General features: G+C 52.2%; 2 protein-coding genes across 5 annotated transcripts; one reads left to right on the forward strand and one right to left on the reverse strand.

The window, feature by feature from the left end:
* Positions 1 to 3,099: 3,099 nt before the first annotated feature.
* ITGB2 (integrin subunit beta 2) lies at positions 3,100 to 15,976 on the forward strand. Its single transcript, XM_065840867.2, has 16 exons — positions 3,100 to 3,231; positions 8,235 to 8,301; positions 8,645 to 8,733; positions 9,012 to 9,195; positions 9,423 to 9,593; positions 9,830 to 10,071; positions 10,478 to 10,633; positions 10,834 to 10,929; positions 11,070 to 11,159; positions 11,488 to 11,628; positions 11,886 to 12,070; positions 12,745 to 12,989; positions 13,691 to 13,910; positions 14,032 to 14,237; positions 14,342 to 14,508; positions 14,775 to 15,976. The coding sequence occupies exons 2-16, from the start codon at positions 8,238 to 8,240 to the stop codon at positions 14,838 to 14,840; spliced, it is 2,322 nt and encodes a 773-aa protein (XP_065696939.1). The 5' UTR covers positions 3,100 to 3,231; positions 8,235 to 8,237; the 3' UTR covers positions 14,841 to 15,976.
* Positions 15,977 to 17,075: 1,099 nt separating this feature from the next.
* On the reverse strand, positions 17,076 to 25,000 carry KMO (kynurenine 3-monooxygenase). 4 transcript variants are annotated; one of them, XM_071811411.1, is made up of 16 exons: positions 24,863 to 24,967; positions 24,243 to 24,370; positions 23,868 to 23,937; positions 22,993 to 23,090; positions 21,983 to 22,072; positions 21,687 to 21,735; positions 20,841 to 20,928; positions 20,055 to 20,220; positions 19,469 to 19,540; positions 18,854 to 18,975; positions 18,534 to 18,681; positions 18,193 to 18,250; positions 17,998 to 18,080; positions 17,627 to 17,728; positions 17,486 to 17,545; positions 17,076 to 17,281 (listed from the first exon to the last, which is right to left on the reverse strand). In XM_071811411.1, exons 4-16 carry the CDS (start codon positions 23,086 to 23,088, stop codon positions 17,120 to 17,122), a joined length of 1,296 nt encoding a protein of 431 aa, XP_071667512.1. In that variant the 5' UTR covers positions 23,089 to 23,090; positions 23,868 to 23,937; positions 24,243 to 24,370; positions 24,863 to 24,967; the 3' UTR covers positions 17,076 to 17,119. The 4 variants fall into 4 exon arrangements, with proteins under 4 accessions (XP_071667512.1, XP_065697104.1, XP_071667514.1 ...); XM_065841032.2 differs by lacking the exon at positions 24,243 to 24,370 and having other exon boundaries at positions 24,863 to 25,000; XM_071811413.1 differs by lacking the exon at positions 22,993 to 23,090.
* Positions 25,001 to 26,386: the final 1,386 nt, after the last annotated feature.

Genomic DNA, 26,386 nt, shown 5'->3' on the forward strand with positions numbered 1-26,386 from the left:
TTACCAGCTCATGCGTGTTTTTGCTATTGGTTACAGGCTGCAATAGTAACGTATCATTGGCTAAGTTTGCTATTGTCAGTGTTACTCTTTTACTCCCTCCTTTCTCACGGGTACACCTTAATATCTTCAAGGTCAATCTCTGTTCCCATGTCCTCCATCAGGGAATCCACAGACCCACCACAGTCCCCACAATATGCTTAGACTAAACCCAGAGACCCTGTGACATAGTTTAAGCCCCTGGAAGAGGTGAGGCCTCTTGGTAGCATTACCCAGAGACCAGGATGCCACAGCAGGATAGAAAACTGAACTGTGAAACTCACTGGCAAATTATTTCCATAGTTACGACAGCAGAAAATACCTGATGAGCTCCCGTGGAGCCCAAGCACATGTTGGACTCTGCAGTCATGGACCCAGGTGTGGACCCCCCAAAAAAGAGCCTCAGCCCTTGCTGTACCTGCCCATGCACACAAGGGGGTGAGGTGCAAAGATGCTTCTCCCCTCAAGTGAGTAAAACCTCCAGCCTTGGGACCCCCATGGTAGTTTTGCTCTTTAAAAGCTCCCATGGGTGCTCTGTGTTTAAGTGTCTTTATTTTCCAGCTGGCCTTTCTCTGCCCTCTACAACCCTCTGTGAGATGTTTCCCAGGGCCTCGTGTTGGGGAGCAGCCCCAGGGACCCACATCCCCACCCTCCTTTCAGGCAGCATTTTTCCACTGCTCTTTTGAAACCTCAAACAACAACAACAAAAAGATTTAGTATTTGCCAGGGGCAGAAAATAACACTGGGAAAACTTCCATTACCCTGTTCTAGGCTGGATGAGCATCATTTAGGAGCAAAGCACCCAAGTGATGTCTCTGATCATGAAAAACAACTCTAGGGAGCAACCACTTTGAGAGTGCCCAGCTGGATGCACAGCTGGATGCCCTGCTCCCCCCCGCCCCGGCTGCTCAAGGGCATCCTGCAAAAACCACAACAGTCCCACTGTCCATGGGGAGGGGAAACACAATCCACTCTAGTGAAAATAAAATCAAAAAGGGGAACTAATAGAGATGGTTGAGAAAAAACAGAAAAAGGAATGTTTAACAGCTTAAAAGGCTGACAGTTGGGTTGGGGAGTATATGCGCTACAATTAAGCACATACATGTCTCCAAAGGATGCTCAGCCCCTTCACCTGCAACAAGTTGAAACAGCAGCAAGGCGAAATAAAATGTAGAAACAAAAAGACATCCTCTAGAAAATAAAAATGTTTCTCAATGCAGGAAGTATCAGAGATTGAAACCTCAAATGGGTGAAATCCATGCTGAAGGATTGTGGGTTTTGCCAGCTAAGCAGGGAGCAAGCAGGAGAGGTTGGACACCAGCATCCCAATGGTGCCTGCTCCAGTTCCAGCTTGTTCTGCTTGAACATCTTGTCCCGTGCATGATTGTGAATGCACAGACACGGTGTTAAGAACAACTACGCATTGGCTAATGTGTGTAGTTGTAGTAAACACCCAGGACTAGTGAGCCACCATGCTAAGCACTGATATGCTGGAAATGGTGGGGGGAACACACACAAGTGTTAAGTGTCCCCTGGGAATTGTTAGGGACAGTGCTCTGCTGTGGATCTCTGCCCAAGGTCAAAGCTGCAGGAGAGCATGAGGAACAGCTCAGGAGGAACTGGGAGTATCCAGTGAGCTTCAGCTCCGGGCTGCAAGGATTCATGTTATACCTGCTCTGCTCCCACTGCTCCAGCTCAGGAGGCGCCCAGCAATCCCACCCCCTTCCCTCGACCTGTTGTCAGCAGGAGCAGAGCGATGCGACAAACCCAATGAAATAATTGAAAAGAGCAGCTGGGTAAAGGACCTTATGCAACACAAAAAGGATAAATTACAACAGCTCATCTCACTTGAACACACTTCCTTCCCCCAGATCTGTGACCAGCAGTGCTGGTAGGAAACCCCACCAGCTTCCCCAGCTTCATCTGCCCCAGCCCACCCATTCCAGGGTTGGTTGCTCTGCAGCACCCACCCAGGCTTTCTGAGCAAGGTGGGGTGGGCACCCCAGCTTTCAGCAGGCTCGTCCTCAGCTCCATCCCTGACATATCCCACAGCAGCCAGGCAACAGCTGCTCCAACACTCATCCCACCATGAGCATTGCGATGATGCTCTCTAGCTACATCCAGGACATGACTGTGATGAATCCAGCCCAGAGCCCTGCCGTCTTCCTTAATAAAAATGATGTCCCACGGAGCATTCATCAGGGCTCAGAAATTTGCTGCTAGCACTGTGATCCTCTTTGCTCGCTGCAAAAATAAACTCAGCTCTGTAACTGTAAGACAGCAGCAGCTGAACTGCACTGGTGTCTTATAGTGGATTGTGGGCACTCAACATTAGCTTGCTGGAAGGGGAACCTACAAAGCAGTTAACAAAAGCTTCACGTTAATTATCTTTAAACATATCTACAATCCTGTATGTTTACTAAATTACTTCTTTTTTTTTTTTTTTTCACTTCAGGGCCCTAAAGAGGTTAAGAGATAGTTGCCAGGAGCTGGTTCCTCTCTGCTCAGGGAAATACTGTTGTGGGTGCGCTGGGAGGAGTTATTACAACCGGTACAACAAAATTTGAAGGCTGCTTAAAAAAATCCCCACAAAAACCTGATCTGTACTGCAACGAGAATGGCGCTGGCATCCTCTGTCAAGTGAGGAGAACTTACTGTCCCAGCAGCGAGCCCTGACACTGAAATATCAGAGCCCAACACAGAGTCTGAAGGGAGCCAGCTCCCCATCTCTGCACCCAGCGGCTACTGACGGCTCCCAAAGGAACCAGTTTATCCCACTACCAGCTTTATTTGCCCATTGAGGAACTGGGCTGCCCCCCAGCATTGCTGTGAAAGGTTAAAAGTGGGGCAAAAAGGGGTGTATTTTGAGTAGGGTCCCTTTCCTGGTGCAGTGGGAGGGCTGCAGACCACCGGCGTAGCTCAGTGAGGAGATGACCCCAGCCCTGCAGCGCGGGGTATTTTGGCCAATGCAAGTGGGGCTGGCAGGGTTTGGGGGGGAAACACACCCTCCCACAGCCACCGCTCTGACTTCCTCCTTTCTGCCCCAGCCGACTGTGAGACAGAAATAGGAAGGAAGGATTGGGGTGCATTGCAAAGCTTCCCCATGCCCGTCTGCTTTTCCCAGCCAAGCTTGAGAAGCTGAGACCATCGTCATCCCAGCCCGAGCACAGGTCGGAGGAGGGAGCTTGATGCGAGGTGAGTACAGCATCTCCATTTTCTTTGCTTCTGTTCTTTTGGCGGGGGAAGGCAACCAGGCAACAAATCAGTTTTGTAGCTCTAGTGTTTCCAGTTAATTTGTTTTATAATTCCTGATCTAATCTCTGGCCACTCAAGTCATTAAATGGGCTTCAAGGAGCTCGGCATGGTGTCCCTCCAGTGTGTGGAGTGGCACAGCGGTCACTCCACGCAGCCATTGTGAAGGCAGTGTGCTTGGTCTGTAATGTTTTTGCTTGTGGAGGTAGGATTAAGCCTGGAACTGCAGGTGGTTATCGGGGGGAGGGTATCAGACCCCAAACAACCCCTTCCTCACCACCCCACAGGCCTGGAAAGCAGCGCAGAGAGGGTGCAGTGTGCTCGCCCTGAAGTCTCGCACATGGTGCTGGGGAGAGCGGTGCTGGCTGCGTCCCCGGCCAGAAGCGGCGGGGCTGGGGGCTGTGCTGGCTCCCCCTGGGACACCCCGCTTCCTCCTGGGGTCCCAGACAAGCACCCACCGCCAGCCACAGCGTGTGATGGCTCAGAGGGGAAGGTGGAACCAGCATGGCGTGAGGGTGACAGGGATGGGGGCTCGGCGCGGTGCCACCACCAGCATGCTGGCACAGGGACCTTCCTGGAGGTCCCTGCACCCCTGTGGGCCTGGGAGAAGAGCTGGGAGAGGGCGTGAGACCCTCGCTCTTCTCCTCCATCTCTCTGTGTGCTGTACACACCAAATACTCTGCTGACAACCATTGAAAATGCCTGGCAGCAGCAAGGAAAGCAGCAGAGGCTGTGAGCAAGCTAACCCAAGGGAGAGCAGGTCCTTCCCAAAATCTTTGTGACTCTTGGATGTGGCGAAATGTGGGGAACACCACAGGTGTGAGGGAAAGCAGCCTGGAATCTGGTTTTGATGCTTTTTCCAGCACCGCAGCCCCATCTCCCAGCCTCCCAGGGAAGTAAAAAGCAAACGTGTGAACACTCGCAGAGGCGTCGAGCCCTGCAACCAGCACGGATGCCGGTACGCGGCTTCTGCAAAGTGTGGGAAGGTTTAAACCATGCACTTTTCTGTCACGGCTGTCACATCCTGCTTCACACAGTGGTTTTATGCTTTTTTTCTGTCCTCATCCCGGTGCCGTTTCAGTCACAAGCGATCTCAGCGTGCTGGAGAGCGCGATGCAGGGTGCTTTATTTTCTCACAGGAGGACATACTTTAGTAACCATAGAGCTGGTGGCAATGCAGGATCCTTCCTCTGCTCCCACAAAGCATGAGCTCTGCCACCTCCAGGGAACGGGTTGTGCCCTTGGGCGGGTCCCTGGGTCCCTGCTCAGCCCAGGGACTCTGTCCTGTATCTCTGCAAACGCAGCAGCCATCACAGCATCCCTGCTGGGATCAGCCACAGGGTGATGCCCACTGGAGACGATACACAAGAAATGGCTTCTCTGCTCTTATAAATCCCCTTTCACCCCCAGGCAGGGCTCTGACCCAGGGAGACACAACAGCACAAAGCCCCGGGCTCCCAGGGCAGGGCAAGTGTCTCACAGTCACCCAGGGACCTCGGTACTCAGCACCAAGGGACAGCACGGGCCAAGCGCTTGGTGCACATGGGAGAGTGCTCACCTCGCACACCCATCCCCTGCGAGCACTGGAGACCGCTGGAAGGAAGTATATATAACATGTATACACATTTCATATGGTAGGACACAGTAATGTATATTAATTTTATATACATGTATAAAAATATTTTAATTTATATATATTTTATATTTTTTCTGGTAATTTATATATATATATATATATAAATATGTATACACACACACTGAGTGTGGTATTCTGCACAGTGGGTGTCTTAACCAGTGGGTAGCCCTGCATTTGGCCGTTTGCATTGGCAGAAACTATCCACCTCGCGCAACCAAGTGATGGAAGAAATGGCCACAGGCCAAGTGACATCCGCTCTCCCATCCTTGCTCTACCCAGCTCTGCCTGTTTACCACCTGTGCATGGGGTCTGGGACCACCCAGAGTAGTGAGGGAAAGGAGCAGCGCTGCTGGGTGCAATACTTGGTGTCCCTGTCACAGCATGATGGTGACGCAGCACCAGGGATGCTTGGGAGCGTGGAGGAAACACCCAGGGACACGAGGGGACAAGCACTGATGCTAGTGGCACCTCACCATTGCAGGTGGATGGTACAGATGCCCCGGGAGTCCTCCCAGGATACTGGACACAAAAGCACGTCCTCCTGTTTTGCAGGGAAACAGATGTTTAGCAAAGCCCTAAAGTGGACTTGTGGCCAACAGACTGCAAGACCCGTCCCTGCTGTTGAATGCTTATCTTTTTTATAGCAACAAGATCGCCATTAGCATCAACACTTCCCCTTCAACCCTATTTATATATCCCAACTGTGCTGCACAGTAGCCTGCTCCATCCCACCAGAATGCCCAGTGCCTGAGAGACTGGTGCGCCCAGCTCTGCCCCCTACCCGCAGGCAGGACAGCACCCAGCCCTTGCATCACGTACCTTCCCTGAGGCCACCTTCACGTTTTCTGTCTCACAGACCCTTCAGGAGCACCTTGCCCTGCCTGACCCATGCCAAGTACATAACGTACAGCAAGCGAGAGCTGCTTCGTAGATGGAATACCCTGGTGGCTTCTGCAAAGGGCTCCTGAGCCACCCAGTGCATGTGGTGAGCAGATCAGAGCTCAGGGCCAAGAAGGACCCTGGTCCTGGGGTGCAGCCTTCTCCTCTCAATGCCATCACGCAGCCGTGGCCAGGGAGCAGAGCCTGGTGGCCACGTGCCCTGTCCATAGCCAGGGTGCTCGGTCTCTGCACCCCACTCCCCATAAAGGTGGTTGTAAAGCTCTGCAGTCCTGCCCCTTCACAGCAGGGCAGGAGGATGGACTGCGTGTATCCCTCCGCTTGCCTTAATTTATGAAAAAGAGGGGAAAAAACCAACATCCCAGGCAGGGAGCAGAGCACCCAAGACCAGCAGTGTCAGTGCAAGTCTGGGACTTGGGCAAAGAGATTGCTGAGGGCCTTGGAGAAAGCGCTACTGAGACCCCTGTCTGGGCCCTGCTAATGCAGAGAGTCAGACCAAAAACCTGCATTCCCCTCCTCCGAACCCTGTAAGGAGGCAGACAAAAGCAGAAGCCTCATTTGTTCTCTTTGAAAGTCACACTACGTCATCTATACACCCACACACCGGTGAACAATTTCCCTCCGCAATAGGAGAAAAGACGTGGTGAGCTTTCTTATGCTGCTCTCCACTAGTATTAGGGTGTGCTTTACATTCTCACAGCAAGGAAGATAAATGGCTTTGGGAATCAGACAGGCATCCAAATCCAGCCCACAAAATGAAGCCTACATTACAAAACTCAATAACAGACAGAGTTGGGCATGTGTTGAAGTTCCCACTTTATTTCTGGGATTTGGGAGCTTTTTAAAATCTATTTTTAATTGAAAACTTGTTCTGTTTTATGAGACGAGCCTGTAAGCAGGAACCTCTAACCTCCAGCATGGATGAGGAGCTCGCAGAGCCTCAATCCACCCCACTGCCACCCCACACCTTGGCACGGCAGCAGGAATTAAACACTTGGAAACATCAGGCAGATGGGATGGCAGGAGCACCTTCTTTTAAGGCTGACAGCATCATCCCTGGCTCGTCTGGTGCCTTACAGAGGCTGATGAGCTAAGAAAGGACATCCTGATGTCTCAGAAGGGAATTCGAGCAGCCCTGTATACTAACCTGGCCTCAGTGCCTTTTGAATGTTTCCCGTGGTATTTTTTTCTTGTTTCCATTTAGCTCTGAGCCATTAATCCAGTACGTTCATGGACGGGGCTGATGGCACTTTACGAAGTTGTCAGCAGCCAGGGAGTGGTGGTTTTCTTGCTCAGGGCAGCGTCAGAGCTATTTCAAAATGGGTGACATGGTTTTTGGACACTGAGTCTAATATTGCTCAAAAGGTCAATGTTTGTTGTTCCTTCATGCTTTCTTATTCCTTTTTCTTAATAAATTCCTCTTTTCTCACTTCCCCGTGTGTGTCCATGTTGCAAGGCCGCTACTCCGTTGGGTTTTGCTGGGGGAAGGCATCACGAGAAATGACAGCATTAACAAACATGATCTCATTGTCACACACTGAAAAATTGCTCCGTGAGAGCAACTTAGCCAACTTCATGCATGGTATGAATTTCTGGGATCAGCAGATGTGCTTTAGGGCAAGAAGCGAGTAGTGTGAGCAGCTGGAACAAGCACCGTGAGAATGTGCTTGTGAAGAACAGGGTATCTGTCGTGCTTTGAAACGCTGGTGTAACTGAGCATGGCAAGTGGTCACCCATGGCCTGGTGTTGGAAACCCTCGCTTGTTGGAAACCCTCAACAGGAAAACTTATTTTAATCCACTACATGAAATACTTGGTTTCCTTGATGAAGCAGTTATGTGTAAAGCAAGTCGTAAGAGACTTTTTTCTTGTGTAACCAGCATGCCATTCTAGTTAATTAATAGAAGTGGTCCTTTTGTTGATTTTTATTCTAATTTCCATCCAAATATAGCTCGACACAGAAGCTGAAAAAACTCACATCTGGTAAAAGCTGAATACAGTGCCTGAGATTTTCCAGTTTTACGTAGGTATAAATATATAGGTAGAAGGGTCTGGATAAATACTGCATCCAGCTTTGCAGCAGTTCAGCTGAATGCATAGCAATACAGTGGAAGTTCCTGCTCTGATGATTTCCACGTTTAGTCCAAAAGCTATGTTTATTGGAAGCCAACTTATTTTTGTAAAAGCACATAAGCACCCATCCTGATTCAGCCCACACACCTGGGGTGGCTGCCCTGGCCCTGGCTGCCTGATCCCAGGGTTGTGGCTGTGTCAGGCTCTCAGGCTCTGCCCGCAGTGGGACAGCTGCAGGAAGGACACGTCCCCTCTGCAGCCACTTTCTATAGGATTCGAGGGCTCCATTCCCTGCAGCTGCCATGCACCAGGCAGTCACAGAGATGCTTTTTGTCTTGCAGAAAATGTTGCGCAACTGCTGCCTCCAGCTGCCGGTGGTGACCTGGGTGCTGCTGCTGGTGACGACGGGTGAGTCCCATCTGCCCTTCCTCGGTGCATTCCTTCAGTACCTTGTGTGGGCAGTGAAATAGGGTGGGAACCCAAATGCTGCCCAAAAGCAGTGGGAACATGGCACTGAGAGGTGTGCAAGGGTCAGATCCTGCACTTCCTGGGATATGGATTTAACTCAAGCCAGTCCAGCTGAGGGACAGCGAGGCAGGTGAGCACCCTGCCAGGGACCCAGCATGGGATTTATAGGCAAGGTGGGCTCAGGACAGCATGGGTGCATGGTGCTGGGTGTCAGAGCACCCCGTGGAGCCACTGCTGCCTCCCTGAGTGCTCCCACAGCAACCCTGTCTTCTCTGCATTCCAGTCTCTGCCACGGAGTGCCCCAAGATCAAGGTGGGGACGTGCAACGACTGCATCCAGTCTGGTCCTGACTGTGCCTGGTGCAAGAAGCCGGTAAGTGCACGCAGCGCCTGGCGCTGCCAGCCCCAGCAGTCAGCTAATGGGCAGTGGGTGCCCTGTGCATGGTGCAGGGAGGAGACTATGCGCTGAGAGTGTTTCATGTCCCACCGGGTGGATGGGACCAGGAGAAACCTGACAGACGGGATCCCTCCAACCTTCCTTTCTTCATCAATACCCTGGAGACCTGGTCTGGGAGCTGGGTCATCTTGTAACAAGCCTGTTCACTTCCTTGCTCCTCTGATTTTTTTTCCCACTGATGTTGCAACACACAGGGTTTCACCAAAGCTGGTGAGCCGGACTCTGTCCGCTGCGACACTGTGGAGCAGCTGCAGCAGAGGGGATGCCCGCAGGACGAGATTCAGTTTCCAACCAGCAATGCTATGAGGACACAGAACAGTCCCTTAAGCAGCGACATACAGCTGAGTCCCCAGGCTGTGCACCTGAAACTGCGGATAGGTACGGTCTGCCTGGCACTTCCAACACCCTTCCCCTTGTCCGCAGGCTCGGCTGGGGGCTAGCACTCCCCAAAGGGCAGGGCAGGCAGCAGGGATGCAGCAGCACATCACAGCCCGCATTTCCTCCCTTTTTCTTCCAAAAGAGAGGAGGATCCCAGCACGGGGTGGGCAATAGGCTGACATGTGAGCCACAGCACAGCAGCTGATCCCAGCATCTTCATCCCACAGGCCAGCCCGCTGTTTTCGAGGTGAAGTTTCGCCGTGCCATGGGGTACCCCATCGATCTCTACTACCTCATGGACCTGTCCTACTCCATGTTGGATGACCTGGAGAAGGTGAAGAAGCTGGGAGGGGAGCTGCTCAGAGCCTTGGAGAGCACTACCCCTTCTCGACGCATAGGTGAGCCTGTCTCTGGCATGGGACCCTGGCACAGCTGTTTGCTGCAGAGCTGGAGTGGGATGCAGGCAGCAGGATGCATGAAGCGGGACGCAGGCAGCAGGATGCAGAAAGCGGGATGCAGGCAGCAGGATGCATGACCTGCTCTCTGCCAAGGGGAAGGGATGTGGACATGTACACAGGGGCCAGTAGACACCTACCGGCCCCTGCCCCTGATGTTGTGGTCCTGAATGCCCTAGGGTTTGGCTCCTTCGTGGACAAGACAGTGCTGCCCTTCGTGAACACGCACCCTGAGAAGCTGCAGAACCCCTGCCCCAACAAGGACACTCCATGCCAGCCTCCCTTCGCCTACAAGCACATCCTCTCGCTGACTGATGATGCCAAGAAGTTCGAGAGCGAAGTGGGGAAGCAGTTCATCTCAGGGAACCTGGATGCCCCGGAGGGGGGGCTGGACGCCATGATGCAGGCAGCGGTGTGCGGGGTGAGTCCCCATGTTCGTCCCGCTGATGGCAGCTGTGGGCAGGCATGAGGGCTGTGACCCACACTTATGGACCATCCCTCAGGAAGTGGCTGTGCCCCTCTCCAGGTGGGCTCTGGGAGCCCATCATGTACTTGGAACCCATGTATAAGTCCCAGTTTGGCAGCCGAGCAGGTTACACTGGTGGGGAGCAAGGCAGCAACTTACTGCAGAGCCTCCTGACCCTGATCTGTAACCCGCCTCCTCCATGCTCCCTGTCCCACACCGTGGCCAACGCAAGATCTGCCATGCTTTGGGTCCCACACCGTGGCCAATGCAAGATCTGCCATGCTTTGGCAAGGGCCATACCATGCCTGCTGGCACTGTCCTCCCAGCCCTGTTCAGAGACAGGTCTCCCTGCTGCTTGCAGGACTTGATCGGCTGGCGCAACGTGACCCGCTTGCTGGTGTACGCTACCGATGACGGCTTCCACTTTGCTGGTGATGGCAAGCTTGGGGCCATCCTGACCCCCAATGACGGCCAGTGCCACTTGGAGGACAACATGTACAAAAAGAGCAATGAGTTTGTAAGTACCCAGGGGTTGCTTGGTGCCTCCACACCCTCAGCCTTGCTCCCGCAGGCAGAAAAAAAAGTCACATAAAAACCCTGTTGCTGAGACCACAAGGTCACCATAATCACCATAACTTGGGCTATGAAACCCAAACTTTCCACCTTTCTACTGGTGAGAGAGATTGTGCTGAGTGCCATGTCCCTCTCCCCACCTAGGACTACCCCTCTGTTGGCCAGCTGGTCCAGAAACTTGCTGAAAACAACATTCAGCCCATTTTTGCTGTTACCAGTAAGATGGTGGATGTTTACAAGGTAAGGAGACTTCAGATGGTCCAGGTACCTCCTGTCCGTCCCAAGGAGGACAGAAACAACTGTGCATGCCCTCCTGCTGCTTTCCCCTGCTCCACCATCGGTTGGGGGGGACCACTCACCTCTGTGCTCTCGGTTTGCAGAAACTCAGTGAGATGATCCCGAAGTCAGCAGTGGGAGAGCTGAACGAGGACTCCAGCAACATCATTGAACTCATCCAGGAAGCCTACAATGTAAGTGCTGGAGGAGGCTGTGTTTCTCCTGTCTGGCAGGGCTTGGAGCAGTTCCTGTCATCTGTCCTCACTGTCAGAGAGCAGTTGGGACCATGGCTTTGAGGACAGGACATGCTGAGTCCCTCTGCCTACAGCAAGCAAGAGGTTCTTGCCTCTCCAATGCTATCATCTGCCTTTCCAGAACCACCCCAGGTGGCTGAAACCGCAGCCTGGACCACTCCCTGCCCTTATCCCCTGAGCTGGGGGTAAGCCCTGACCTGCAAACCCACACCCCCTTGCTTTGGTCTTCTCTTGGACTTATGGCACTTTCTCGACCATTTCACCACAGAACCTCTCCTCACGGATCATCCTGGAACACGGCACCCTGCCAGATGTCCTGGAGGTCAAATATGACTCTATATGCAGTCAGGGCAATGTCATCTCGGATGAAGCCAGAGGGCAGTGTGACAACGTCAAGATCAATGAAGAGGTACGTTTCCCTGTGCCGGGAACACCCCTCGGCTCACAAGGTTCCTACTACCCATCCTGTGTAACAGCACAAACCCACCCTGTTGTTCCAGGCTTTCTGTTTACATGAATTTAATGCCAAGAGTGTTCAAAATGCTGCAGGATGGGGGGATCCTCAGTTGCGCTGGATGTGTGTGTGCTCAGCCTGGGGCCAGTATCACCATTGCTGAAGCTACCTGACCGCTCTGGCCCTTCCCTTTCTCACTCTGCACTTTCTAGATCACCTTCAGAGTGAAGGTCACAGCCAAGGAGTGCATCAAAAGCCAGTCCTTCACCATCCGGCCCCTGGGCTTCACGGACACCCTCACTGTCCACCTGGACAGCAACTGCAACTGCAGCTGCGACGAGCAGCCCGACCCGACCGCCTGCAGTGGGAAAGGCAGCGTCGTCTGCGGGATCTGCAGGTACGTGCTGTCCCCCAAAACACTGTCTCAAATGCTACCAGAGCTGGGGAGCTGCTAGGGGAGGGCCTTCGGGCCAAGCCAAGGGCTTGGTTCCGCAGTTTCGCACCAATTTTCTTGTTCAGAGAGGTGGTTTACGTTCATGGAAGTAGGGGATATGGTGACCTCTCTCTTCTGTTGGTGGAATCCATGGTGCTTTCCTAAGGGCAGCCACTCACCCATCCTACTACCCACCCATCCAACTATCCAACCCACCCACTGAGCAGACACAGATTTCTGTAGAAATCTTTCAAAATCCCACTTCTGGGCTGTAGTTCATGCAGGTCTTTAAGTGCAATTATTGCTTCATGGCACCTCAGTGACAGGGAGAGGAAAAGACTGGGTTTCCTAAGGAAACACTCAGATCTCCTTGGCAAGGATTTGGAAATTATAAATAACAATTTCCGGGCAACCATTTGGTGTTGTAAATACAAACATCACAGAGAATGGCGTTTCTGAGGTTTCCTCCTGGTCAACAACCCTGTTCCAGCACGGAGTTTGCACCAACACACCATGGCTGGGTGTTAGAGAGGCTGTCCCAGATTTGCTCCTCTTCAGTTGAGGTCTGGGCCCCACACATGCCCCATGGTGTTTCTTGTGGCCACTGGCCCAGACTCGCTCCTCTCCTTTGATGGCAGCTGCAACCCAGGCTACATGGGGAAGAACTGCGAGTGCGACACCAAAGGCAAGACCAGCAAGGAGCTGGAGGGCAGCTGCAGGAGGGACAACAGCTCGGTCATCTGCTCGGGGCTGGGGGACTGCGTGTGCGGGGAGTGCATCTGCCACACCAGCGACGTGCCCGACAGGAAGATCTACGGCCCCTTCTGCGAGTGCGACAACATGAACTGCGAGTTTTTCAACGGCTCCCTCTGCGGTGGCAAAGGTGATGCATCTGCACAATGGGTTCTCCGCCAGGGCACTGTTTAGAGAGATTAAATCCCCTGGGAGATGCTGCCTTTCCCAGCCAAAACACAAGTGGGCGGGTTTGGGTGTCCTGGGTCCCACTGCACCAGCCTGCAGGTGCGGCGATTAGAAATGACACACACTGGGACACAGACGGAGATGCACGCACAGACAGAGATCTTGTTCAGGAAAGAGCACAGAGCCAGGCAAAGCAGAGAGCTGAGCCAGGCTGAGGCCTTTATTAGCCATTGACAATTTATAGGATTTACAGATATGGGCCTGGACTAACATGTTACATAAGATGTTTTTCCAATAATTGTTATTAAAAACACACCACACTGATGTTATGTTTGTTTCAGTTACATTCCCACTCATTCACAAACCAGGCCCAAGGACTTTCATACATCATACGTATGGGGGCGGTTTTCCTACCCCAGATATCGTTCTCACTGGCCTGGGCTATCACTCCTTACACTCATAAAAGACATACTTCTGTATAACCTGCCCAAGGCCCTTTAGCTGGAACTGCACATCCTGCTGTTGCCACATGCAGGACCTCCTCCACCATCTCATGGAAGGTGGCATGGAGACTGCAGGATGGGTGATGCTCTCTAAGCATGAGCAGAGGAAGGGTGACCTGGATCTCTGTAGGATCCCAATATGAAAGGTTTTTTCCTACAGATCGCGGGACGTGCAACTGTGGGGAGTGCGAGTGCAAGCCCGAGTACCAGGGCAGCGCCTGTCAGTGCAAGAAGTCCACGGAGAACTGCTTGAACAGCCGCAAGAACGAGTGCAGCCTCCGTGGGACCTGCCACTGCAACCGCTGCCAGTGCCGGGGGCAGTACCAGCCCCCCTTCTGCCTGGAGTGCCCCAGCTGCCCCTCGCCCTGCGACAGATACGTGTGAGTGACATACGGAGATGGCACGGGGGCGGCGGGGATCACCCCCACCTGCCAGGCAGCCAAAGCCAGGTGAGAGGACCTCTGCCCCCGCAAAGGTGAGCTGTGGCCAACTGTTTTGCAGCTCCTGCGTGGAGTGCAAGGCCTTCGAGAGCGGCCCCTTCGCGAAGAACTGCACCCAGGCCTGCCCCAACATCCGGACAGCTGAGGAATCGACGGAGGAGAGCAAGCAGTGCAAGGAGAAGGACTCCAACAACTGCTGGATTTCCTTCCGCATGGTCCAGGATGACGGCGAGGAGATGTACACTGTCATCGTCGACCCTAACAAAGGTACCCCAGCCCTGCTCCTCCTGCCCTACTGCGGGCAGGCTGCGGGCTCTCCCATGGCGGTCTCACCGGGGGCTGTGGCTGGATGCTGTCTGTCTGTCCTGCAGAGTGTCCGGAGCCTCCCAACATCGCACTGATCGTGGGAGGTACCATCGCTGGCGTGGCCCTCATTGGCCTGGTGCTCCTGCTGATCTGGCGGCTCTTGATGGAGCTGTTTGACCGCCGAGAATACCGCCGGTTTGAGAAGGAGAAGTCCAAGGCCAAGTGGAATGATGTAAGAGAGCCCATGGATGCTGGTGGGGTGTGCTGGGATGCTCATATACATGTGGTGGGGACACCTGGAGGGGACATCCTCTCCAGAGGTAGCTGTGGCAGACCTGAGCCCTTCCCATGGCTGGTTTTGTGGGGGCTAAAGCAGCCTGCAGGCTCTTCTTCCAACACTGTCTGCACCATCAGTGTTGGGAAAGGTGGAGTGGGTAACGCTCCGCTCATAATCCAATACAGCACAAAAATGTGGGCCTCTTGCCTCTCTCCCTCCAGGCTGATAATCCCCTCTTCAAGAGTGCCACCACCACGGTCGTGAACCCCAGGTTCAATGGGGAATGAAGTGGAGCAACACCTGGCAGCACTAGGACTCACCATGAAATAATGGAATGCCAAGCTAAGGAAAACTCAGACTATGGGTCCCACCTCCTCTCCTTTCTCCTGTTGGTTTGTTCCCTTCTTCCAAGAGGCCACCAGCATATCGGGTACTGGCTGAGGGGCTGCACCTTGCCTGTCTCCTCGTGCAGTGCTCGACAATTGGGTTAGTGGAGCTGGGAGAAAGGAACAGCTGCAGCTTTGCTGTGGATGGAACTGCAGAGCAGGTCTCACCAGCAGACACGCGCAGCAGCTCCCATACTGACTGTCTCAACTCTTGATGCTAGCTTTGCCTTCTGGCAGGAGCTTTGGACACCAAGCCCTAAAATCAGCTGCATGCACAGAGTGCTTCCAGCCTTGATTTGGAGCTGGGATTTCAAACCTGCCATCTCTCTTCTGCTGTAGCAGGCTCTGCGCCCAGGCTGCTCCGTGCCTTCCCCTGACATGCTGGTCTCCACCCTTAAAGCACTCACTGCCGAGTTGGACATGGAGGGTTCTCCAGGCTGGTGGTCTGCTCTGCAGTGAGGTGTTGGGCCCTAAGGACTAGTGAGCACCTGTACCGAGAGATGAAGAGCAGCTGGGGAATATGTACTGAATCTTTTGTGTAAACCATCAACTGCTCTCCAGTGTTGCTCCCCCCTCAGACCTACCTTGGGCATGGTTCTACTTGGGCTCCTGCAAGCTTGGCTCACCTCTGCGGGGCTTTGGGCCCTCTTCATGATGAGGAGACAAAGGAGGAACTATTTGAACTATGAAATACTGTCACCAAGCAAGTGAAACATTGCCTGCAGCTCAGAGCTCTTCCACAGCTTCTTGCACCACCCCCAGGGCTGTTTTCAGTGCTCTGCAAGTGCATCAGACACCCCGAGGGCCAGGCGTGCAAAAGATCCAGCAGTATCCAGAGCATCTCCAGCTCAGCGCTTTTCCAAAGCATGCACAGCAGCTAATTGCTCTTATGTTGTGAGGTCATTCCTGGGAAACAGCGGTACAATTCCTTATTTGCTTTAAGTCTGGGAAAAATTTGCAGATACCTGCATTATGTCACATCTTCATTTGCTCTTTGAAGAGGTTTAACATTAATAAAAATTAATATATAAAGTAAATCCATCTATCCTGCTAAGAATCAGCTTCAAGGGCAGAAGCTGAAGTGTAAAACACCTTAAATTAGAGTGTCTGTACCATGTCAGATCAGGGGTTAATTTGGATTATTTTGCTGTTCTTCAACAGTGACTGTGAGGGTCTAGGGCAAGGTAAGGAGAAGGAAAGTGTGTCTGATACTTTCCCCAGTACTCTCCTAGCCTGCAGTTATTTTTGGCACAAGGACCCCCAGTTCCATGTAGGTCCTGTGCACCCCGTGCCTGGCTGCACAAAGACACTAGAGACACCCGTTAAGGATCTAGGTCTTTGATGCAAAACCCATTGCCAAGGACCCAGGCAGAGGCTGGTGTTACTTGAATGTGAAGAGGCTATCTAGGATTCTATGATCTCCCTCATCAGCAGCTGCAGGTCTTACTGCTCCTGTAGCATGTGCAGTGCAAGTACAACCACATAAGTGCTTCGGAAGACAATTATAGAAAATCTATGAGGGATTCAGACTTAAAAAAAAAATATATGATCACACAGAAGTATATGCTAGGGCACACATAAAAGCCCAAAGAGAAAACAGTGAGCTAGGAGGGTCCTTCAAGCCCCTGAGCTTGCTTTAGCCAAAAGACTTGGTGGTTCCTCTGTGGAGACCTGCTTGCAAAAGTCAGAAGTATTTCTCAGCCAGGTGTGGAGTGGCCCTTTCTCCAGGCTTCCAGCACTGCCCCAGAACATCCTTTCTTAAAGTTCCTTTATTTCCACCAGGAATAACTGAACCATATTTTCTTTGGCTTGGGGTGGGGAAGAAGACAACTGATTTTCAAGTCAAGGTATTGACTTGATTTTGGTAAGAACAGAAGTCAGCAGTACAGGCTGGGTCACCCCAATTGGTTCCAGTGGCTGTCCTGCTGTCTGGGGTTGCCCATGAAATCTGCACCCAGCCTGTGATGCACCACATCACTTGAGACAAGGCTGCTGAGGTGAGGCAGACACACCTGAGCCCCTCTGGGACTCTTCTCGCCCAGGGAGAGGGACCGTCACCACTGCAGGAGGCAGAGGAGCTGCAGGAGCTGCCCGACCACATCCCAAGAGATACAGCATCATCTAGCTTAGCCAACAGCCTGTGTCTTCACTTTTATTACAACCAGGAGCTCCCCCTACATTTAAGCCACTCGTGCACCAAAAGGAAAATTCCTGACATTCTTCAGAGAATGGGACCAGCGCCACAAGTTTTCCATGCAGAAGTCCCGTGCCAGCCGCTTTATGAGCAAGTAGGTGCCACCCAGTCCTGCTGCCCCCACAACAAACAGCCCTCGATCAATTACCTGCAAGTGCAAAGAAAAAGTGCAAAGAGAAACCTCAGCATCATCAGAGGTTTGCTCGTACCCTGCGGCACCAAGCGACATCACGCCTGCAGCTGCCTGGCAATGTCCCACCACCAAAACTCCCCCCAGCACAGGGCAGTGCTGGTGTGCAGGATGCTCATGAGGTTTGTGACATGGGGAGGACAGGTACCACAACTGACCAACCTTTTTCTGCCATTTCCAGCGCTGAAGTGCCTCATGGTAGCGAATTCTGGTGAAGGTCACCTGGGAGGATTGCAGAAGCACATCACCACCTCAAAGCCAACCTGGAGGAACTTGTGGTGGCTCAGGCAGTGGGGACCTTACCATGGTGTACAGCGGGACGATGGTGGAAGGCATGAGCATGTGGAGGAAGTTGTCTACGTGCTTCCGAAAAATGAACCACGTTGAATTCACGTGCTCACGCATCTGTGGCAGAGCAACCATCACCCCCTTGCAGGGTGTGTTGGCAGAGCTCCCCTGCATTTTGCTCTCCCACTGCCTGTCCTGGGGGTCATTGCAAGGAGAAGAGCCTTCCCAGCCACAGTGACATCCCCAAGGAGCTCTTAGGCCAAAGTCTGCAGGGACGAGAGCCCAACCAGAGTCTTGCCAGACACCCTGCCCACTGTGTGCATCCTAACAGGGTGCCACTGTGTGCACAGCCCATGGGACCACGAGTCGGTGTGCAGCTCACCTACCTCTACGTAGTTGTACATGGCTAAATCTGAGATCGCATGGTCATCTGGCACCCTCAGCCTGGAGAACTCAGGGAGGCAGGCACCTGGGAGAAGAAAGCAGCAGCTCCTGGGCAGCTCCGCAGCAGAGGATCCAGCTGCCCTCAGCTGCAGAGAAATCCTCCTCTGCTCTTGCTCCTCCCCGTCCAGCTCACTCACCTAGGTCATTGTGAAACTGGTCCATTAATTCATCAAAAACCAGACAATCCTCAAAGCCCTGGGAGGAAATTTAGCAGGTAAACAGGCAGAAGGAACCATGCATCATGAGAAGTGCTCTCACGGATGCTTAGCTGGTGTAGCTGTTTGCACATGCATGGTCCCAATGACCACAGCTTCAGAGCAGGAGCCTTACTCCAGGCCACTGTGCCGGGGCTCTTGCAGAGAAACCCAAGGGGCTGCCTTTCTCAGCAGCGTGAGGCTGCCCTGCTGGACCCCCCTCCCACCCAGTCCTAGCCCCATGGACCCCTACTGACACGGCCCAGGGCCAACCCTGAACTTACTGCATTCATGCCCTGTCCGTAGAAGGGCACGACGGCATGTGCAGCATCTCCCATCAACACGCACCGAGAAGCAAGGTGGTAGGAGGAGCACTTCACAGATATCATGGCCTGGGCTGGCAGCAAAAAGTAATCGTGCTTCAGCTCTCGCCTTCAGGCAAAACAACAGATACTTCACTTGTGGGACCAGAAGAGACAAGAAGAGCAAGCCCAAGCTCAGCTTCAGCAGAGTCTCCATCACCAGGATACTGGTGGGTGAGGATGTGCCCCCTGGCTTTGCAGCACTGCATTGATGAGCGAGAAGGGGAGATGGCAACACTCACTCTCCGATGAGAGGGATGGCGTCTGGGAAGTGGGACTGGAAAAACCCCAGCACTTGCTCGCCTGTCGTGAGCTTCTCAAATTCCTCAAAGGGCATGAAGAGCGTGCAGGTGAAGGACTTGTCCTGCCAGCCGGGGAGGAAGGTCAGAAAGAAGCCCAGAGGCCATAGAGAGTACCTGGCACAGCAGCTCAGTGCCTGGCCTGTCAGCCGGCAAGCACAGCAACCCATTTTCACAGTGGGGACGAGCACCTGGCAACACCATTTCCCACGGTGGGCTTGCAGGCACTGGGGGCAGGCAGGAGGGAGGCAGAAACAGGCAGCGTGATCTGCCGGCATGCTGCCCGGTGCTCTCTGATCTGGTCTATAACATCCAGCTGCAGAGAGCTGGTTTTCAGGGGGCTTGGGTGGCCTCGGATGTGGGAGGTGGCACAGGTACCTCCTCAGAGCTGTGAGGCAGGGACAGCCCCCTGCTCTGTGGGACACCTGGCACATACTGGGGGTCCCTCCTGGCACTTTGTCAGCCCTCCCAGCCCCTGCCATGTGCCTGCCACCACAGCCAGTTCATCCCCACAAGCTCCATCCCATGCCCCAGGGGAGAGTGACCGTGGGTTATCACCATGTTGGGCAGCGCAATCATCATGAAGGTGTTTCTTGGCCAGATATGGAGGTAATTTGGTTCCATGGCAAACTGAAAGAGAAGGAAAATCACCTTGTGTCCCTGCCCTGCCCTGCTCAGCTTCCCCAGCCCAGCCTCTGGTTCCCTTCCACACCAGTACACCATTTCCCACCCTTCGTACCATGAGAAGACACGGTGACCATAGGGCCCCTTTCTGGTACCTGATGCTTGAGGGAGAGACAAAGGCAAGAAGAAAGGGTAGGAAAGACAGGCAAAAATCTGGTTTGCAATCACTCATGTCCTTACAGACACATTCCCATAACCTCAGGACCTCTTGGACCTTGAGTTAACCGCACTACTCTGGGGCAGGCTCTCTAGGATTTTTGTAGCCAGGTATCAAGACATTGGCCTCACCACTTGAAGAGGAAGAGATGCCTGCCTTCTCCTAGGAAAGTTTTAATCCCTTGGCTGAACCCCAAGCAAGAAATTAGTTTCTCTAGAGCTGCTGTAGCAGAGGCACCATGACAGGGGAGGAGGGTGTCCTACCTACAAAGGTGGTAGCAGCCCCCAGGACAGGCACACTTACGTCTCCATCCTTGGGAGGGATGGTCAGCTCCATATAACCATGAGGAATGTACTCGTGACTGTAGTTAAAGCGCGCTTGCCTCATGAACTGCTTTCTGACTGTTGAGAAGGCTCCATCGCATCCAATGATGAGATCATAGATGACTTCCAAGGGCTGCTGGTCAGATCTGAAAGTAAGAAAGCCCCTTGGATCAGTCCAGCTCAGCATCACTGGGCACAGCGAATCCGTCTTTTGCAAAATGCCAGTATCACCTGGAGCATTATTAATCTTGTAGGGCGAGGGAAGATTGGCTTTCACTGACTGGGAAGCTCAGCATTAGGATAATTATTATCCTCTAGTGTATCAAAAGCATAACTCCATGCAAGAATGTAAAAGGCTCTATTGGGATAATGCTGCAATTTCACAGAGCCTGCATCCCCAGGTGGACAGGGGGCATGACCAGAGTTTAACACAACTATGAAACAAGCTTATTAGCTGCCCTCTGTGATGAGCAATCAGTTTGAAAACCAGCGCTATGGAGATTGGCACATTTATTCCCTGCAGAGGTCAATGTGTGCCTCACCTGCTGCCAGGCTCCTGGCAGGTTAGGTAGTGGCTTAGATTTTTTCAGCCTCCCCATGAACTCTGTTTCGATGTCTCTCCTTTCTGAAGCTGACACCGAGTTTTGCCTGCTCAGGAATAACATGCTAGTTTCAAACAGATTGCTCAATTGTTTGAGGTTTTATGAATGATTAAGCAGAAACTAACTGAACACAGTGCTTGATCCCAGGCTTGCGTAGGGGTTACCTTTTTATGGTTAATGTCCCCAACTCTGCGTTGCACCCCACAAGCTTGTGTCCAAAGTACAGTTTAGTGTTGGAATACTTCTCTGCAGCTGTGAAAAGAATATACAACTACATGTAGAGGCTTGAACAGTGACCTCCAAAATATTTCCAAGGTATCCCTAAATTACAGGGACTTTTGCCATCACATCAAATAATATTGCTGTGTTGAGCAGTGGCTGGCGGGTAAGGCACACTAGGATTTGGTTTGGTCAACTCTGGTGAATACTATTTTAAAAGTGCAAGGAATGCTGCAAAGATTCTTTCTTCCCCACAATGACATGAGTCATTGACCTGTTTCCACCATCACTATATTGTATTTCAGGCCAGAATGCTGTGCCTGTAGTCAATGGGATATTTGGGGGAATTTGGCCCAGCCCGATTACACACTTCGCCACAGTGCTCCAATTTCTATTTGTCTCCGTACAATCAGGGGTTGCAGAAAATGCAACGAATCATGGCAAGGCTGAGGAGGTGTCTCCTGCTTTGGCTGTTGAAGTTCTGGAAGGAGACGCAGTGGCTCCCACTCCAGGGTGGATCCAGAAGAGCTGAATGCACACACAGAAACGCCTTGGGGGGACTTGTTTGAATATCCTTTTGTGTCAGACAACCAGCAGGGAAACAGCAGAGATTTTCTCCTTTAAAACACAGCTTGTTCACATTTGCATTTTCTGGGAACCAGGTTATGCCGAACTCATGGGCAAAGAGTGCCTAGGGCCCAAAGTCTCCTGTTCAGGGGGCAAACCATTTAGGGTGAACACCCTAAGCGAACAGGGTGTAAAAGTGTTTGCAAACAGATCGGGCAACCTACCTGTTAGCAGCTCTCTGTTTAAGTTTGTTCTGTCCACAGAGAGAATGTACTGCAAGGCAAACAAACATGGGGTTCAGGAGGCATTGCTGAAGGACCCTCTGCATGGCCAGATGAGAAACATCTACCCTCTTCAAACAGTCCTGCCAAAATCAGGGGGTCACACAATCCCCTTCCTGCTCACAGCATCCTTTCTAAGAGCGTGAGCCTCAGGCTGTCCATCCTGCAGAGCGACAAACGCCATCAAAGCCGCTTTGTGCTCTGCAAAGCATCTCCGAGTGGCAGCACGAGACCAGTACCTGGTTCTTCTTCCCATAGGGGATAGAATACTTCTTCCCTGAAGGTGTGTGTATCCTCCGTGCCCGCATGGGAATGCCTTTGGACACAATCTGAAACAGAAGGAAACAAAACACAGCCTTCTGGCCAAAAGCAAGTTGCCAAGCGGCAGGGCACAAGCCACCAAGCGCCATCATCCCCGCGCACTGCACTGCAGATTGAATGGGATGCTTTCTGCTCATGCATTTTCATGTGGATATCCAAGTTACTGGGGAAAACTTTACAGGGCTGTCAACACTAAGCCACTACATTTTACTGAGATTACTTGCAAGCTCATTCTCATGAAAATCAGTGCAAAACCAATTTTTTTTTTATAGAAGGGACATGAAAAGCCCCAGGGTGCTGGGCCGGGCAGGGAATAACAGTCAGGTTATATCCTGGTGCTGGGATATGACCTGTCAAAGCCTGGGCTCCTTCTCTGGAGGGACTATGGACCAGGACATCCCACCACTGCCAACAGCTGGATGTTAAACAGTAGCAAGCATCCTGCAGAGGAGCACTGGGCTCTGAGCCAGGAGCGCTGTGCAGAAGTCAGTGTGCACAGATTTCAGGGGTCAGTCCAAAGCTCAAGGTTTTGAGGGAAAATACAAATCTGGACGTGTCAGTGGAGAAGCCAGCTCCCTTCATCACATCCTGCTGGTACTCCAGCTCTTTTGGGAGTCTACCTGCTCCTGCCGTGTTTGCCCTCACCCTGCAGGAGGGAGTAGAGCATGGGGGAGATGTAAATATTGGAAGGTGTTTTCTGAGTGTGGGTCTCCTGAGGAAGCACCCTCTGCCATGAGCAGAGCCCAGCTGCCCAGGGCTTGTGCTGTCCCCAGGCTGGGAGAGATCCCTGTTGGTGGGTGTCCCCAGGCTGTGGGCAAGCAGTGGCAGAGCTACTGCTGTGGTGGCCCCTGTGTACTTGGGGAGCAGAAATGAGCCCGGTTGAAGTCAACCATAGAGATCCCACCAGCAACAGAATCCACCAGGGTACCTGCTCTTCCATCCCCACAGCTCGGAGGGCTTGGCGTCCTCTGTGGGACAGCGCCAAGTTAATGCTCCTGCCACGGGCAAGGCTGGCCACCCGCATATCTGTGTGGAAAGAGCGACTGGTTATGGAGGTGCCGATAACACAGCCTGGTGTGGGCAGCATCTCCCAAAATCCCTGCAGTGACAGCAGGTAGAACAGTGGGCTTCTCCTCCCTATCACTGTACATTCAAGTTGAGTTTCATCTTCCATGGTGCCATTCTCATCTGCCGCTTGGCTTGTTATCTCTACCCAGGTTTTATTTGTCTGTCACCTGATAGACACCGAAGGCAAAGGATTTCTCTCCCTTTCAGCCAGCACCTGGGCTCTGAATCATCCTTGCTCTGTTGTGGTGCCCGGCAGAGCTGGAAGCTTCCTAAAAGTACCCCATCCCTCCTGCTGCGCACCTCACCACCAGCCCTTCTCAACACCACTGGCAGTGGGTACCGGTCCAGCTGATGATTTTAACCCTAACAGAGATGCTGCAACATTAACAACAGCCATTGCTTCCAAACTTCTGATCCAGCTTGGTTCAACAGCACTGTGTTATAATTCTTCATGCAGAGATCAGTTTTCAAAGGTGAGGATTTGAATCAATATTTAAGCCAATACTATATAAAAGGGCATCTTTTTAGTAGCTGAAGGGTGGATTCCTTTCATACAACGTATTTCAAATAAATGCTCCCCCCACCAAGGGGAAGAGTAAAAAGCACATCCCCAAAGTGCCACACTTTCAGATTTCATTTTCTTTCTGCACTGTCAGACAGCTCACAGAGCTCCTCTTTTTCTTCCTCAGGAACAGAAATATATCAACAAAGCAGTGATGATCAAGCTGAACTTACCTTCTCTGGCTTCATAAACATCAACATGGAAACCTCGTCTAGCAAAGAAACAGGCATTTAATGCACCCACCTGCAAAAGAAGTTTCAGGAACAGCAGATTAAGTGTTTCACTAGCAACTATATCACAGATCATTGCTGAGATGCATCAAGGGAAAGCAGTGGTCAGGGGATGCAGCTCAGCATATACAGGAAGATGCTTTGATGAAGAATCTCAGAGGTGAAGAATCTCCACTTCTGCCTGGAGATAACTACTCTGGCACCCCTGATGTGCCTGCGGAGCCTCCAAGACAAAAGTCACCCATCAAAACTCATTGTATAAAGTCATACTAGCTCAGGGCTTGTTTACACACAGTAATTAACTGCAGCAGGACCAACCCTTCAGCCAGAGACAACAGGAGCTGGTACAGGCAAGCTCCCTGCTCCTCTCCAGACTATACATATCTTCCTCAGTAGGATTCAGGGTAATGCAGCATTCCCATGGGAACATGGAGGTGAAGCTGGACCTGTGCAAAAGCAAGATGTTACCTTGAAAAGGACAGCACACATATGTACTGCTTGTTATTTAAATGGATGTCTGTCTTGCTCTTGTTTCCTTTCCATCATTAATTGTTGTCAGAACTACATGCTTATGTCATGGCTTTTTTACAGAAGTGTAGGGACAAAGAAGCTAATGACCAAAAAGTCATAAGAGAGATTCAGGTGCTGCAGGGTTCCATGCTGTCCTTTAGGGTCAGGTGCATTGTGTCTCTGCGATATCTCAGCAGCAAAGCTTTCCCTTGAGGGAAAGAATTGTTCTCCTCCCACAAAGTCCGAGGGGCTCAAATGAGCCCCGCTGCCTCCCCCAGTGGGAACTCAACCAACTCCTCCACAGCAGCCCATCATCTGAGGGAGGAATGATTTTAAGAAAAAACTTTCACCCCATATCCAAGCAATGCTTTTGCAGCCCCAGCTCCTTGGCAAATGCAATCACACAGCAGCCAAATCATGTTTCCTACCAGACCACCGCCGATAATGGCAACTCTTTTCCTCCGTGGGTCATTGGGCTCCATCACTGGGGCAGCCCCCAGGTCACAGCTTCTTCCTGCTGTGTCCCCGGTCCCTGTCCTGCTGCGCTGCCCTCACCGGTGGGGAGGAGAAGGGGAAGGACGTGGGCGGCTGAGTCACGCCAGGGTTCTTTTCCCCTGGTTCATATTAAAGTTTAACTCCCAGCCCAGAGACTGCGGCCAGCTGCACTGAGCCTTAGGTGAAGAGACATGAGTGTGGCATTATTCAGCTAAGCCTTATTCAAAGGCCTCTTTCAAAAATTGCAAAGCAATTCTGCAGCCTTCAAGAATGTCCTAATGAAATGCAGACAGAGCAGGAGGAGAACTTGCATCTGCCAGGCTTTTGCTGGTGCTTTGCTGGACTGCACTGCAGAGGCACCATGGCACCCTCTGCTCTGCCCTGGTGAGACCACATCTGGAATATTGTGTCCAGTTCTGGGCCCCTCAGTTCCAGAAGGACAGGGAACTGCTGGAGAGAGTCCAGCACAGAGCAATGGAGATGCTGAAGGGAGTGGAGCATCTCCTGTGTGAGGAAACGCTGAGGGAGCTGGGGCTCTGGAGCTTGGAGAAGAGGAGACTGAGGGGTGACCTTATTAACATTTACAGATATATATAAAGGGTGAATGTCACGAGGATGGAGCCAGGCTCTTCTCGGTGACAACCAATGGTAGGACAAGGGGTAATGGGTTCAAACTGGAACACAAGAGGTTCCACTTAAATATGAGAAGAAACTTCTTCTCAGTGAGGGTGCCAGAGCCTGGACCAGGCTGCCCAGGGAGGTTGTGGAGTCTCCTTCTCTGCAGACATTCAAACCCACCTGGACACCTTCCTGTGGAACCTCAGCTGGGTGTTCCTGCTCCGGTGGGGGGATTGGATGATCTTTTGAGGTCCCTTCCAATCCCTGACATTCTGTGATGATGCCAAGTAACTCCTGGAGCACCCTCCCGAGGGTGGGATGTGAACCACACTGCTTGCCCAGGGGCCTGATCCCATCTGTGAGGACATCTTTTGCTCAAGGAAGCTGTGTGTGGCCTGAGTATGTTGGGGTGCAATACCAAGCAGAGGATCCATGCCTGATCTGCAGAAGCTTTCCAGGGTTTGGATGAGGCTGTGAGGACGCATCTCTGTGTGCACTGTTTCGCAAACCCATCCTTGGGAGGAAGTGCTCTGCTGATCCAGTACTGCACACCATAAGCTTTTAACAAGAAGGAGCCAGTTACATCCTGCTCACAATAATTAAGCAGCAGACAGTGGAAACACATACATTAACATACACTAATTACCTGCAGTGCACAGCCCAAACCAGCAGATTTGCCTCCAAGGAGCAAGACCAAATCTTGTCCATCACACATCCTGGATCCCAAGGGATGGGGAAGCAGGTGCCACACCATGGTCCCAAGCTACAGCACAAGAACATGCAGGACAACAGAATCCACAAGCAGCCCCAGGCCCAAGCTTAAATGGGACTGCTGGCCT

This window comes from Patagioenas fasciata, chromosome 7, assembly GCF_037038585.1.
Source record: "Patagioenas fasciata isolate bPatFas1 chromosome 7, bPatFas1.hap1, whole genome shotgun sequence".
NCBI lineage: Eukaryota > Metazoa > Chordata > Aves > Columbiformes > Columbidae > Patagioenas > Patagioenas fasciata.

Bases quoted from the DNA above. Each gene is read 5' to 3' on its own strand.
- ITGB2 (XM_065840867.2), top strand. From the start codon at position 8,238: ATGTTGCGCAACTGCTGCCTCCAGCTGCCGGTGGTGACCTGGGTGCTG. The intron at 8,302-8,644 runs GTGAGTCCCATC...TCTGCATTCCAG, and splicing joins GCTGCTGCTGGTGACGACGG to TCTCTGCCACGGAGTGCCCC. The intron at 14,238-14,341 runs GTACCCCAGCCC...TCTGTCCTGCAG, and splicing joins CATCGTCGACCCTAACAAAG to AGTGTCCGGAGCCTCCCAAC.
- KMO (XM_065841032.2), bottom strand. From the start codon at position 24,916: ATGGAGCCCAATGACCCACGGAGGAAAAGAGTTGCCATTATCGGCGGT. The intron at 23,091-23,867 runs GTAAGTTCAGCT...CTTTCCACACAG, and splicing joins TGTTTATGAAGCCAGAGAAG to ATATGCGGGTGGCCAGCCTT. The intron at 22,073-22,992 runs GTACCCTGGTGG...CTTCTGTTTCAG, and splicing joins CTGTGGGGATGGAAGAGCAG to ATTGTGTCCAAAGGCATTCC.